The following is a 15038-nucleotide window of genomic DNA, read 5'->3' as shown; positions in this document are numbered from 1 at the left end:
CCCCCCGTGATGACGTTATCGGCAGCCACAAGGTCGCCTCTCAACCTTCTCTTGCGGAGGCTGAAGAGGTCCAGTTTCTCTAGTCTCTCCTCGTAAGGCTTGGTCTGTAGGCCCTTAACCATACGAGTGGCCCGTCTCTGGACCCTCTCCAGGTTATCCGCATCCCTCTTGAAGCGCGGCGCCCAGAATTGCACGCAGTACTCCAACTGCGGTCTGACCAGCGCCCGATAGAGGGGAAGTATCACCTCCTTGGACCTATTCGTCATGCATCTGCTGATGCACGATAAAGTGCCATTGGCTTTTTTGATGGCTTCGTCACACTGCCAACTCAGGTTCATCTTGGAGTCCACCAGGACTCCAAGATCCCTTTCCACTTCCGTGCCACCCAGCAGGTCATTCCCTAGGCTGTAGGTGTGCTGGACATCTTTCCTCCCTAGGTGCAGCACTTTGCATTTCTCCTTGTTGAACTGCATTCTGTTGTTTTCTGCCCACTTGTCCAACCTGTCCAGATCTGCTTGTTCAAGCACTGTTATTAGTAGGTGCTAAAGGGGAAAGGCTTAGTACAAACCTTTGTTCTCTGCCTGTTCCCTGCTCGTTTTATACTCATTTATTTCAAGAAGGCAAGTAGCCTCACTAACTTCTCTGTACCCAGGCCCAAAGTACTTGGCCAGGCCCCTTATTCCTTGCACAGGGGCCTAGTCCAAACTACAGATCTATTCTAGTCAGTCTAATGTACTTTATTGTTTCAGCCTCACTTCTCAAAATGTTAGGCATTAAGAACACGGGCTGTTATTTGTTTGGCCTATCAATCATAGAGTACAGAGTACATGAGGCTATACCATAACTAATTACAATAACAACAACAACAATAATAATAATAATTCCTTACAGTACAGTTTTCCCAGTTCTCTTGACATTTCTGTTGCCATTTCTCTTTTTCTGTTCTTTGTTTTCTGGTTTGCAAAATATGCCCTTCTCCTCTGAAGAACAGCTCTTCTTCTAAAGGCCCTGTTCAGAAAAATATGTTTATGGTAACTGATAGCCCATGGCGTCTGTATTTAGTCACTGACTGAGACAATATCTGCAGTTGGAAAGGCATTTAAGATAAAATAAAATACTTGATATTATGACAATGTCAGGGCTGGACACAGGCTTGGGTGAACCTGGCAGCCGCCTTGGGCTCTGACAGAAAGGTGGCCTGAAAATGGTATTTTTTTTTTCCATTGTCCGATTATTATTATCATTATCTCTGGCGAAGGGGGCCCTGATATTAAAAGTATGCCTGGGGCTGCCAGGAGTCTAGGAACGGTGCTGGACAATGTAGGTTCTCAGCTCCGAGTTGTAAATAAGTTGGGAGGTTTTCTACTTAATCATTTGTATTAATTCAACAGTCTGAGGTCATTGTAAGTGGGCACACTTCTATTAAATTACATGTCCTATTCAACTCTGTGCTAAATAAAACATTTTATTTCAATGGTAAACTTTAGGCATCAAGGTTTGAAAATATTTGCTTCTACTGGCTAGGCTGCAGTACTGCAGAGAAGGATCTGGGGGGAGACTATCAACTGAATATGAGCCAACAGTGTGCTCTTGTTGCAAAAAAAAAGCCAGCAGCATACTGGGTTTTATTAAACAGGAATGTTATGTGCAAATCAAGGGAAGCTGATTCTTTCATTTCATTCAGCACTGGTGAGGCCTCACCTTGAGTACTGCGTCCAGTTTTGGACCCTACATTTCAAGAATGAGTACAGTTTGGAAAGAGCCCAGTGCAGAGCAACAAAAATGATTAGTGGCCTGGGAGGCAATACTTATTTAGTCTGGAGAAAAGAAGACTGAGGGGAAGACCTGAAGGGCGATTACAGAGAAGATGGAGATGGATTTTTCTCTGTAGCTCCAGTGGATAGGATGAGGAGAAATGGCCTCAAGCTGCAGCAGGGGTAATTTAGGCTGGAGATTAGTGGGAGCCTTCTGACTATGAGGGTGGTCAAGAACGGGAACAGGTTACCTAGAGAACTGTGGCATCTGCATCCTTGGAAGTTTTCAACAGTAGATTGGACAGACACTTGGCTGGAACGGTTTGGTCAGGGATGATCCTGCCTTGAGCAGGGGGCTGGGCTAGATAACCTTGTGAAGTCCCTTCCAGCTCTGCTTTCCCATGATTCTACGACACTAATTTGGTTCATGTTATGCAATATAAGATCAAGCAATACTGAGCAGCAGTGTGCTGAACCTTTAATTTTTAAGAGTTAGGGATGGATGTGTAACTCATGAACCATGGACCAAAGTTACAAGTGTTTTTTTATGATTGTTCTGACCACTTGACCATCCTTATTTGGAACAGCCCTTAAATATATGCTTAAGGTTCATTGAATCAATGGGACTATTCACATAAAGTTATGGATATATTTAAATTCCTTGCTGAGTTTCCATTTAGGTTCCAATTAGGTTTCAGTTTGCATTAGGTGACTGATGCAAATACTTACCTAATTTTAAACATGTGCCTAACTGGACAGTTGTAGGGGGTACAGTAGGGCCCCACATGCATAAAAGTAAGCAGGTGTTACTGTTTCAGGGTTGGACTTTGCATGCTGTGTGCTGTCTGTTATGTCCTGTACATATGTATCTGTGATATTTTATATAATAGTTAAAGTCAGTGTACTTAAGAAGAGCACAAGGTAAGCAGTAATGCTGAAATTGTAAAAAAACCCAACCCCAAACAACCCCAAAAAACAGCTTTGGCTTTGGTGCTCTTTTCAAATGCTATTTATCTTTACAGTGCATTGTCTGGACGGTTTTAAAAAAGAAATCTAAAAATAGAGGGATGAAATCTTGACCCTACTAAAGCCGATAGCAAAACTTCCATTGATTTAAGTAGAGCCAGGATTTCACCTCGGCAATTAAAAATTGTTCAGATAAAGTACTTAGGATTTAAGACTTTAAAGTGAATCCATCTTTTCTCAAAGGAACACATTTTCATCTTTACCTTCCCTCACTCGGGGGCAACGAATCTGATTTCCTCTAACGTCATGTTCTTCTAACTCATGCCAAATAAGATATTTGAAGGAATCTGAGGGAAGCTTAAAGAAAGGATGCAAAAGAAAGGAAACAAAGGATCAGTTAATGGGCTTAAATATTTGGCAGTATCTTCCTACTTATACAAAACCCCATGGCCTTATTCCAGTACAAATAATATACACACATGCTTGATGATTGCTTATGGCTGAGATATGATGTAATTATGTCTGGTGATGATGAACTGTTCCTTCAAACTCAGTTATAAAATGGCACATGAACAAGAGGGTTGCGTGTGTCTGTGTGCATGTGGGGGGTGGGGAGGAAGTGTGTGCACAGGCTTTAATTCAATTTAAGACATCGAAGTGGAAGCACAGAAAATATGAGAAGACTAAGAGGGGATTTGATAATGGCCTTCAAATACATGATGTATGGTTATAAAAAGGATGGTGATAGACTATTCTTTGTGGCTGCAGGAGACAGGACAAGAAGTAAGTCTTAACTTGCAATAAGAGAAATTTAAGTTGAATATTAGGAAAAACTTGCTATCAATGTTTACCTAAAGAGGTTGTGGGAACATCTTAGAGTCTGGATGTTTTAAGAGCAGGTTAGATAAACATTTGTCTGGGATGGCTCAGGCAGGGATATTCCTGTCTTGACCAGGAGGTTGGACTGGATGACTTCCTGAGGTCCCCCCCTGCCCTATTTTTCTATGATTCTATATGCCATTTGTCTTCCCATCAAATTTGCTTTGACCAGCAGCCTCAGGGAGGAGTTGCAGCATGCAGCCTAGAAGTATAGTCTTCAGTTTATGCTAATCCATCACTGGCTCAGCGATAGTCCCCATGCACAGCCGCAAACACCGAACTCTCCTAGGCTGCATCCAGATGAGCACGGCTGTGCGGTACGTGGCGCAATAGATACGTCTGCAGCACCACATACCGCATGTTCCATTGTTTTCCATGCTACAGGGGAGCAGTGCGGAGCGGTTTTTTGACCCCTGAATATCCAAGGGTCAAAAAAACCTGCAGAGAAAAAAAGTGAAGTGAAGCCAGAGCCTGGCTGGTCGGAGCCGTATCCTGCTGCTGGCTAGGCTCTGTGTGGCAGGATCACCACTGCTGCAGCCCCAGGAGGCCCCCAGGACTCCTGGTAAGGCTGCTGGGGCCAGCCTAGTGCTGGCCCCAACCTCCCCTACCCAACCTGGGGTAACTTGCCACACGCCAGTGCACGCGTGGCATAGGCGTTCCCCAGGGACAACTAGAAGTGGCACAAGGTGTGCTGCCTCTAGTTGTCTCTGAGGAACCAAATGTCCATACATGTCTGGATGCACCGGCTAACTGGATACAGCATCATCTGCAGTCTTGCAGCACATGCAATATATTTTATAGCATGGATCTAAACCCATTTGCAGGGTGCTTCATGGGTTACCGGAGTAGGCATGCACTGCCCAGAATCTGGCCCACTGTGCCTATCTAGAAATATAGGACTGGAAGGGATCTCTTGGGTCATTGAGTCCACTCCCCTGATATTGCAAGCAACCATGTTCTTTCCTAAACTCATCAAACCCTGGAGGTTAAATAGGACAGAATGGACTCCTTAGAGTCTTGTCTGGCCTTAAAAGCACTGTCCATGTGTGTTTCTCTTCAATACACATATAACCAGACAGGTATACAAAACACTTACTGGTGAAGATATCCCTGAATTGTGGCTCTGTTGGATTATTTCTCTGTTGCGTGATAAAATCAGCAGAGGAGTATTTGTATCGTTTAGCACAGTGCAGTTAGAGGAATGGGGTTTACTGAATTGAAGATTGCATGTATTCAGACCTGAGGAACTAATCAGACAAGATTTTAAACCATTAACACACTTTTTCAAGGGAATGGGAAGCAGAGAGTTTTATGGACAATATAAAACAAAGTAGCAAGGTTCACCTTTAATATGCTTTAAATTGTAACTGAAGCCTAATGTGTGATCAGACTGTGTTCACAGGACTCTGGGGTATACATAGAGTTTAAATCAGTGGGTCTGCTTACCTGAATACAGTTACTTCCACGCATAAATGTTTGCAGAATGGGTCCCTAAAGAGGGGGCTTGTATTAGCAGTTTGTAATCAGAATTCACATTGAAAACAATGGGGAATTGTGCTTGTTCATCAGTGGCATGATATTACTTGGTGTAGTTACTTATACTTCAAGCACAGTTTGTAAGAAAGATGCCCCGCTCCCTACAACCCCCACCCCCTCTCCTCCCAAAAGCTACATGTTTCTCCCATCTGTAAATTTTGGCAAAGCAGGTGGGCTTCAGGATAGAACTGAACCTTTTGAATAACTTCAGACATGAATATTCAAACCACTGGGTTTATGTGCTTGGCTGGACCTACACCCAAGAACATTTTTAAGGGTTTTATTTGACAAACAAATGGAAATTTCTCAAATTGTGCTTCAAAGCGAGCGAACATCTCCCAAGCCCACAGCTGCAATTTAGAAATCTACCATGGAAAGCTTTGGAAAAATTAGTTTAACTTAGTAACTGTGTGGATACAGTAAAATAGCTTGCCTGTTCCTCTACAAGCTCTGTGAGCTGTCAAGAAATATCATTAAAACAATTATACACAGGAAAAGAAATGAAGAAATAAAATGTGCAGCTTTAAAATGCTCTAGTGAGGATGGTAATGAAAGTTTCATGGTGAGCCAGAGTGTATCAGACAAGTTAAGTAAAATAGAATAAAATCAGGATTACATAGCTATTTCAAAATAATCAAGAATAGACTTGATATTGCCCTGCTAAGGTTTTCCATCTTTCTTCTTAAGTATCATCAAAAACACATCTAGTATCTTGTCTGATTTTTATCTGATAGCCCGTAATGTCTTTGCAACAGGCAAATGGCAGAAGAGAAATGTATGTTACTATTGCTTCTACCTCGTTCTTTTTATTTATGGGCTTCAGAGAGGAACAATAACCAAAGGGTGACTTGGAAGGAAGCCCTGTGTGTTCAGCATTTCTGAAAATGTAACTGTTTATTTTGGTGCTTTCAGGCATCATCTTTAGACAATCAGGTAATGAATGCTTTTGCACATTTTCATATATGCCTACTCGGGTAACTGGAAGCATGAAGTAGCATCATCCTGTAAAGAAGATGGAGTAACTATTAGCAGGTGGTGAATGTTTGCTGAAGACCAGACCTCCTAAATTGGTTTTGTGTTATTGCTGCCTGGAGGTTGCGCACACTCTTGATGTACTACAGGTTAAATAAGGCTACATTAGAGAGGAAGATATATAGAAATGGTTTTATAGTTGTGGGTCAAGTCTGTTACATTTGTGTGGAAATGTGAATAATTCACATTAAGTACGCGATACATTGTTATGTAATTCCAATGGTGATATTTGGGGTTCATAGATAACAATGATAAAAATAGTTTACTTTTTTTAATCAATGGAGAAATGGACCTTTTGGATATCACTGTTACTGACACGCCCTCACTGGGGCACTGCAGTCACGAGAGAACTTGGTTTTCTTTGAATGTCCTTGCACACGGAGCGTAACTTGAAATAATATTGTGTGTTATATTTTTTCAGTTAATTTCTCTCTTGTGAAAAAGACTGTTTAGAAACCAAGGCTGCTTATTTATGAAACAACTGCATTCCCATGCTGCCTACCAATGGCCCACAAACCTGGCTTGAAAGGATAAACCTCCAAAGACTGGCATCCACAAACTCACTTAGCCCATGGTTAAAACAGCCAGTATAGGTTTATGGGTTATACTCACCTTCCCTTCTAGAAACTGTAATAATACTAAGCCAGTTTCTTAGCCAGTGTACACCAGCAGGGCTGCACTGCTATCTGTGGTGATTTAAACAGGATTAGGATGATGGTTTAGCATTTGAGTTAGCATTTGGCCCACTGTTTACTATCAGGTGGTAACAGCTTTTAAACATTACCAACCTGGAGGGTGTGTTTACACATGCATTTGATGTGGGAACAGTTTACTTGTGAGTAAACTACTCACGAGTAAATGCTCCCAGGCAGGCAGCCACACATGCGGAGAAGTGGTAGCAGATTTGCTCCTAATGGCAGCAAACTGCTCCTGCTTCCTGGGGTCCTGCAATGGGCCCCTGCCGCCACCAGGGGGAGCTCTAGGCTAGCCCAGGGGCTGGCAGTGAGCACCAGGCCTGGAGATTATTGTCTCCTGGATGGGGCTGGCCAAGGCTGGATTAACCCTTTAGGGGTCCCTAGGCAAACAAATTTACGGGCCCTGGGCTGGTTGAGACCCGCATCCCCACCCTGGCACTGCTGGCCATGGGGAGCAGGGCTTAGAGCTGCCGCTAGGAAGCAGCTGTTGTGGTGGCGAGGCCGGTGGAGGGGAGGGAAAGGGAAGGGAAGGAGGTGGACGGGGCCATTCATGCTGCCACCACGGAGGGAAGGACTGGACCCTCCACAGCTCAGGGCCCTAGACATGTGCCTAGCTTGCCTATGAGTTAATCCAGCCCTAGGGTTGGGACATCGCACCCTGTCCCTGGGGCTGCCTGCTGCTGGGGCAGGGACTATGTCCCCTTTCCCAGAGAGCAGGGAACTCCTGGCCCTGGCTCCCAGATCAGGGGCAGGGGAATTAAAAAGAGCTGCAGGCAGTGGCAATGCGTAGGAGATGCACGGGGGTGTATGTGCACCCCCTGACAGGCCACGCTCCCCGCTTAGGTGATGGGCAGGTGGGCGCGCTGGTGCCCCACTGGAAGTGCTGGCCAGGGAGCGGGAGCACCAGATGAAGTGCTGTGGCCACTTCCGGGAGTGCTGTGGCCACTTCTAGGAGCCCCATGGCCGCTTCCTGGTTGGTGCAATCAGCCATGGGGGGACCCCCCCCCAGTCACTGACTGGCCACTGTGGGGGCACGTGGCCCCCCTGACTAAGGTGGCACCAGTCACCCATGGCTGCAGGGGACATGGGGCAACAGGGATCTCCCTAGCCCCCATTCCTGGATTGCGATCTTGGAGTTGGGGGCTTGAGTCCCTGTTGCTGGGCAGGGGGACACAGTCCCTGGCCTGGGCTTCAGTGGTGGAGCCCACCCTGGCAGCAGACAGCTCCCGGGGCACAAAGCAATCTCTTGCCCCATGGTGGCCAGGTGGCTGGGAGCATATTTGCTCCTGGTCAGGTGTCTACATAAGCACTACTGCTCAGTAAGCAATCAAAAGTAAATTTGCTGCTTGCATTTGCAGGTAGCAAATTCACTTGTGATTAGCAAGGTTTACTGCACAGTAAGCATGTGCACGTGTGGACACACATGCTTCCTGTGTAGTAAACTTCACAACTGAGCAGTAAAGCGTCTCGTGTAGGTGCACCCAGAGTGGATTTGAAGCATGTCCTACTGTTAAAACCTTGTAAAAACTCCAAAGCCTGGAAATCTAGTATTAAAACTAAATATCCACTCATAGCTCTTAACTTCTAGCAGCTGTCATTACTTCTACTGTAGAGTCCTCAATAATTCATTGTAGAAATCTTCTACTGAATTGAAATAGAAATCCAGAAACAATGTCTGAAAGCTAGGACCCGCCTGACTTTTCAGGTCCTTCTCTGTATACCCAGTGATTTCAGAAAGTTTAAGCTAGACCTCAAACATGTTAATATACACTTGCTCAGAGAATAAGGTGAACACTGATTTCTCTCTCTGTCTCTGTCCCTTTTTTTTACGACTACCACTTACAGTTGATCTAAAGGAAATTGCAATGAAAGATACAGGATGTAATTCAAAATAGCTGTAGCTCACAATACATGGAACTAACTAAACTTTTGCCTTAATTGTGGGGCCTGTTGGCTGGGTATGACTCTCCAGTGACACTTTTTGGAGCAGCACACTAGATTATGTCACCCATTATAGGAAAAAAAAACCCAACAGATTCATGCTCTCTGTCCAGGCTGACTCATTTCCTCCCACTTTGCCTGCAGTGAGAAGCTGGTGGCTATCATAAATCACAGATCTAAATTCTTATGAGAGAGAAATTAATTTCCCTAATGCTCTAATAGGAACCCACTGTGGTGATAACCTTCCTGCTTTCTCTCTCTTCTCAACAGTGATCTATGATATCTTTTGAGCAGATAGGATTCCTAAAAAGTGAGGAAACCCTATGAGAAGGGCTAAAGAGACTTAACATTATCATGTGAAAGAATCTTTTTCATATATTGACTCTGATTTTTCAGCTGGTTCTCACCTGAGTCTCTAAAACCATAATGCAAGGATTTTAGTGGATATCTTTTAAGGGACCAACTGTATAGTTAGGAGGGATAGAGAGACCCTGTCACTCACAAAAATCCATGCCTCTCACATTTTTCCTCACAGCTACAATATCACGTCATTTCTAAAGTCCCAGGAGTACTGGGGACCATGATTTTAGACATGAAGTGATGTGCAGACAATGTCAGATCTATAAACAAAACACATCGAAGGTGTTTTAGCTCAAAAGCACACTGCCGCCATTTCGCCATTTATACAAATGTATGTGACGCAGTGCTGGTCACGTCACCTCACGTGCAGAGAGGAATCAATGAATTGAGTTTGCTCCAATGTGCTGGATTTTTGGTGCATTGGAGCAAACAAATGCATGTGTATTAAATGCCCACAATGTCAGATCCATAAACAAAATTTGAAGGTTTTTCCTCACTAGACAAAATATGCTTAGCTGTTGATATAAAGGTATTTAAAATGTCATTTGAAACAGAGTTGGGCTACCTTCTGAATGGGCAAGAAGAATTGGCTTTCATTGCGTTGGGTTTAGCTTATTTCAAAGAAGTAAATAAATAAATAAATAAGAAATAAGAAAGGTCGCTTAACTGGAAAAACAAGCACTGAAAAATCTTGCTCTTTGTTATCCCATTGTTACTCCAGACTAATCATTTAGTGAAGATAGTGTGAATGTGGGTGGAACTGACAGCAAAATTTGGCTGCTAATATTAGCTCCTGTAGCCCTGACTGAGCAGCTGTGTCCTTGTATTTTCATGGTGTCAGTGATGTTGAACAATTAAACAGCTAACATATCTGATTTTGCAAACTGGAAGCCATGAGCGCACAATGGCTGTGCACATGACATTTTGTGGTGCTGAGCCAGACCTCTTAAAAAAAACATTGAAGTCTCAGTTTTCACTAATAGAAACTCATTGGCCCACACCAATAAAACAAGGCCTGTTGCTCTTCCGAATGGCAAAACTTTCACAGAGAGTAGAACAGGATGAGATACATTTGATAAGAGTTGTGCAGGGTTTGGTACATTTGATATCACCCAAATGTGTACACTACCTAATTACTGCTCTGAATAGATAAGTCTGTCTGTATTAACTTGGAAGACAGGATAATATAGGAAATCATTAAGTGTAAAGAAGTTTCAAGTGAAGAATCTGGGATATTTGGCAAGGTAAAAGGAAGCATTTCAAGCCAAATGTTCCTTTTTCTCTCATGCAGTTCTCAGTCTTGTAATAGAAATGTTTCAGGCTATGCCAGATTCAGTGCTTTGCTATAGAAGAAGAATGGACTACTCAGTAGGATTATTTGAGCTACAGTGATTTGCCTTCTCAATCCCAAATGTGTCCTTCACTTCTGCTGGGAACTGTAAGGCTGGGGGATTAATGACAATCTGTTTATATTGTCCCTGTAAAACTCCTTGCAGAGAAAACTTACCTGGGTATCATTATGGTCCCGCTATAGCCCTTATACATTGCTGAAATGACATACAGGGGCAGTGAAGGCCCGTTGTGGCCTTTCACTTCGATGGGAATGTAATCAGACCCATAATTAACATCACAGTTCTCCACAGTTATTATCAAGCCGATACAGGAGAAATTAGAAATCAGAATGAATGTAAACAGAAATACCAATTTATGGAGCTTTTAACATTATAATTAAGGAGCCCCCTGCCCCCCCCTCAAAAAAACCTGAAACAAAACAAAAAAACCCGAAACAAACCCCCAAGGCATGTTAAATCTCCAAAGAAAAACAACTTAGGTCAACTTGCTAATATACTCCTTCTTAGACACCTTTTTGGACAGCCAGTTTTGCATGTTTCTACTAGATACCTTTTTATGCAGCCACCTCAACTGCTCAAACAAATAGCTATTTGTACCCAAGATACCGGGACCTCAACACTTTTGCAAGCACAATCCACTACACGGGCCAAAATGAATGTTCCAAAATGAAATCCAGGTTTAACTGGCACATCTCAACTTGATGTATGGTATAAAGGCCAGACATTCAAAATTTAGACTAAACCTCTTTCCTCAGTTCATTGCACTGTGTTCAGCTATTGCAACAAATGCCTCCAATACAAGTAAGGTCAAATATTATTCTGAGTGATCGCTTATATCTTAAATGTAGGCTCAGTGATGGATGTTGCATCTTGCTGTTTCATTAATTTCCTGTTTATTTTCTTCTATCAATTTCATTTTATCCTTTGCAATATTTTGAAGTAATCCCTTTGGAAGTAATTTAATGACAAACTCACCTTGCAGCTATGGTCATAATTCATCTTTTCCATTAGTGTACAGTCAATCATCTTGCTTTATATACAATAAAACTTTGCCACATGAAAAAGTCATAATGAATAACCAACCTAATTAGCCATTACTAGTATATTTATCAATTAAATTCCATGCAGCTTTTCATGGGCTTACTTAAGACTGCAAATTTTACATCTTAATCAATGTACCTCTTGCACATGTATATCATAAATAATACATTTATGTCAAGACATCCTGTGGCCTGAAGTAATTAATAAATGACACCAAGAAAAAAATCTCCTGTACAATAGCCGCTATCAACAATTCAGGTACAGCAATTGTATGTTTTAATAAGATATTCAATCCTGTAACACTATCTTGGTTTTCAAAGCATGTTGAGTCAGCAGCTCAATGACTAAAGTTACTTTTCCTCTTTCGTTCTCCTACCTTTCGAACATGTCCTGCTGTTGCATAAAGTTCTCCCGGCTTGCATGAAGCTATTTGTCTAGAGAAAACGTATTTCTTCCCATCTTTCCCCACCTACGGGGCTGTCGGTCTGCATCCTTTGAAAAGCTATAGTCCCCTTCAGGGTCTTGGTTGGAACTCCATGGATTCACTGTCACCAAGGAAACAAACTGTCACCTCGCAACGCACAGTTGCTTTAGGAGCTATTGTTACCAATCTCTTAGCGCATCAATGGAATTCCTGTGCTGCTCTAGCCAATTACAATGAACCCTCCTTTCCAGGAGCTGTTTATAGAGCTGGCTGGAGACAGGTTGGCGATATCTGTGGCAAGATAAGCGATCACCCTGACCAATCTCTGAAATGCTGCCTTTGGGTGTGGACAGATGTAGCACTTAGGATGCCCTAAATAAACATTGAAGCCCATGAGTCTAGACATGTATGCCACTTAAGGGTGGCTTCAACTTTCTGGAACATTTCTAAAGCACACCAGGAAAATCAAGTACTATTTTGAGTCAGTCCTCTGTGCACCAATTCAATGTTACATGGGGGGACACAGCATTCTGTGCCTAGTGTCTGATCAGTCCTGTAGGTATCCATAACTGTACTGCTCTTCACCTACCTTCCCCTCCAAACACATACAGGGCAAGGGACTGCTCAGGGAGGCAGCCAGGATTATGCCTTCCTGATAGTCCATATGAGTGGTAAACCCAAGCATCTTGGCCTGTTTGCCATCCGTTCTACACACACTGGGTCATGGGCTCCCACATTCATTTGGGGGTGGGGGCAGTGGGAGTGGAAGGACCCTACATATGTTCACTATTGGCTTTTCCTTAATTCCATTTGCATTTGGTTAGCTTCAGCTTTAACTTGGCCTTGCTTGGAGGGTCATACAATCATACTAGAAGTAAAGAAAAATACTCTGAGATCTTTGCAGAAAAGTGCTGTCCAAGTTTGAAGAGTCTTATATTTTGTTTGGTGCTTTTATGAATGCTTGTAGGATGGATGCAACTCCTTACTGCTATTTACCATCCTTGTCTCAAATAAGAAAGTTGATAATTATGTATTAAAGTCTTTTAGAGCCCTCTTGCTTGAGTCCTTTTCTGAATATGAGCACAATGGCAGAAAATGAGCTGGTGAATTTTGGGTCTGATTTGTGGTATTTCCTTTATTGAAAACTTAAGTCCAATAAATACATCCTTTTTGGTACACCAGGTATCATTTAAGGGTTTGATAAATAACTCTACTGAAACTTTTCTCTTAATAACATGTCCAACATACTGCCAAGGTAGATCACCATGGAAACTTTTGTTGAGTGTTACACAATAGTAGGCAGATAAATGAAACTGTAATGAAAAATTGAGGATAATGTCCTTGGACTTAACCCTATGTCCGTTGAAGACAATGGGTGTCTTTACAGTGATGATAATAAGTATGGGCCCTGTGTCAAAGAATCATAAAAAAATAGAACTGGAAAGGACCTTGAGAGTGCAACCCCCTCTTCAAAGTCTGATTACCCTTTTTCTAAACCGCTCAATTCTATTGTTTGTTAATCCTGCAGTTAAAACCTGCCAGATATCTGCAGATGCCAGAAATATCCTATGCCCAGAGAAAATTCCACTGGAGATGTGATTGATTACTGCTTTTTAGCTTTCCTCCCCTCACATTGTGAATCCTCCCTTCCCTTCAGGGCCTACATTTCTCTAGACTTCCTTGTCATACTAGAGGCTCTAGGATTCTATACAGAAAACAGTCTTCACGCAGATTTCTAGACCTGCCAAAGCCTATTGTAGTCAATGGAGACTTCCCCAGTGAAAGACAGCAACCTAGAGTTGGAATTAAAGTTTCTACAGATTTGCATGAATGTGTAAATACTCATAAACTCTTCTGAAAGTTGAATGGGAAGCAATCGCTGCTGAAACATTTATTTTTCAATATTGTAAAATTAAAAAAATAAATTATCCTGTGAATAATATTTGAAAAATGCTGCTAATGAGCACTTAGGTCATTAAGAATCCCACAGTAGAGACAGTTCAGGGGATATTACAGCTGCTACAACAAACAAGCATTTTTCTATGGCTTGGTCACATCTTTGCTGTACTTGCCCAAGGGAAAATGTGTTTGGAAATGAAATAAGTCAGTAGGGATTTTTCTTTTTTGTTCTTCCTCAAAATATAAAATGTAAGGTACTACGCTGATGGTCTGAAGATTTTTATGGAAAAATACATCTCACAAAGGATCTAATAAATTATCAGTGTGATATTTCAATGCAATGGCATATTTAAGGTGGTGTCAGCATTTCCATTATAAACACTATTTTTCAGAGGTTTATAACCTAGCCATAAAACTTTTCTCCTGCCTGAAATGCAGCACTATACACCATCTCTGCCAGGTCAAAAATTCTTTTTTCTATTTAAAATTTGAACAATAAATTTGTTTGTGAGAAGCAGGTGCAAGACTCGTACCACTATCAAGCAGGCACTTTTTATACGTACCTTTAACTTACCAAATGTTGCTTGGCACATAATGAAAGTGCAGCTGCTACCATGTTGCCCAGGCATGAACTGTACAGTACAGAAGACTTTTATTCTGCAGTGTGATTAGTGATAGGAACACTTGTAATCATTATTGCTAATATTGCACAAGTATGGAGAAGTCCCTCAAAGATTGATCTCTATTGCAGGGGGTACATTACAAATAGATGGAAGTTCTGTGTCCTTAAATTTTACATCCTTGTTAGCTAGGACAGACCAGTAAAGGCTGAGACAGAAAATATTATTCCTTTCTTACAGATAAATGATTGAGGCACAAGACTACATGGTGCTGTTATAATCAATGGCCAACCCTCCGTTGGCTTCAATAGTCATACAAAGACCTTACTACTCAAAAGAGCAGATTTTTTGTTGCAAAGAGTCAACTTAAACCTCTGAGATTTTCTGATGTGTGTATAATTAGATAATAGGGGTGTGCAAAGTGGGCCCTATTTGATTTGGATTTGGATTCGGTCCGAATCAGGGACAGCGATTCGATTTGCTGATTCAGATCACAGTCCCCGATTCACATTGGCCAAATCCAAATCTGAAGATTTGAT

At 42.2% G+C, this 15038-nt stretch overlaps 1 protein-coding gene across 1 annotated transcript in view; it reads right to left on the bottom strand.

The window, feature by feature from the left end:
* The window catches only part of LOC112549457 (protein tilB homolog), a 17857-nt gene extending 5845 nt beyond the window's left edge, over positions 1-12012 (bottom strand). Inside the window, exons 1-4 of the mRNA XM_025198022.1 lie at positions 11933-12012; positions 4696-4846; positions 2984-3077; positions 890-1008 (exon numbers count right to left, since the gene is read on the bottom strand). Coding sequence (XP_025053807.1) covers positions 890-1008; positions 2984-3077; positions 4696-4846; positions 11933-11958 — 390 coding nt within the window. The 5' untranslated portion in view covers positions 11959-12012. The remainder of the gene's footprint in view (positions 1-889; positions 1009-2983; positions 3078-4695; positions 4847-11932) is intronic.
* Positions 12013-15038: the final 3026 nt, after the last annotated feature.

The sequence above is a fragment of the Alligator sinensis genome, unplaced genomic scaffold (assembly GCF_000455745.1).
Source record: "Alligator sinensis unplaced genomic scaffold, ASM45574v1 scaffold787_1, whole genome shotgun sequence".
Classification (NCBI taxonomy): Eukaryota; Metazoa; Chordata; order Crocodylia; family Alligatoridae; genus Alligator; species Alligator sinensis.
This window is presented reverse-complemented; position numbering and strand designations above follow the sequence as displayed.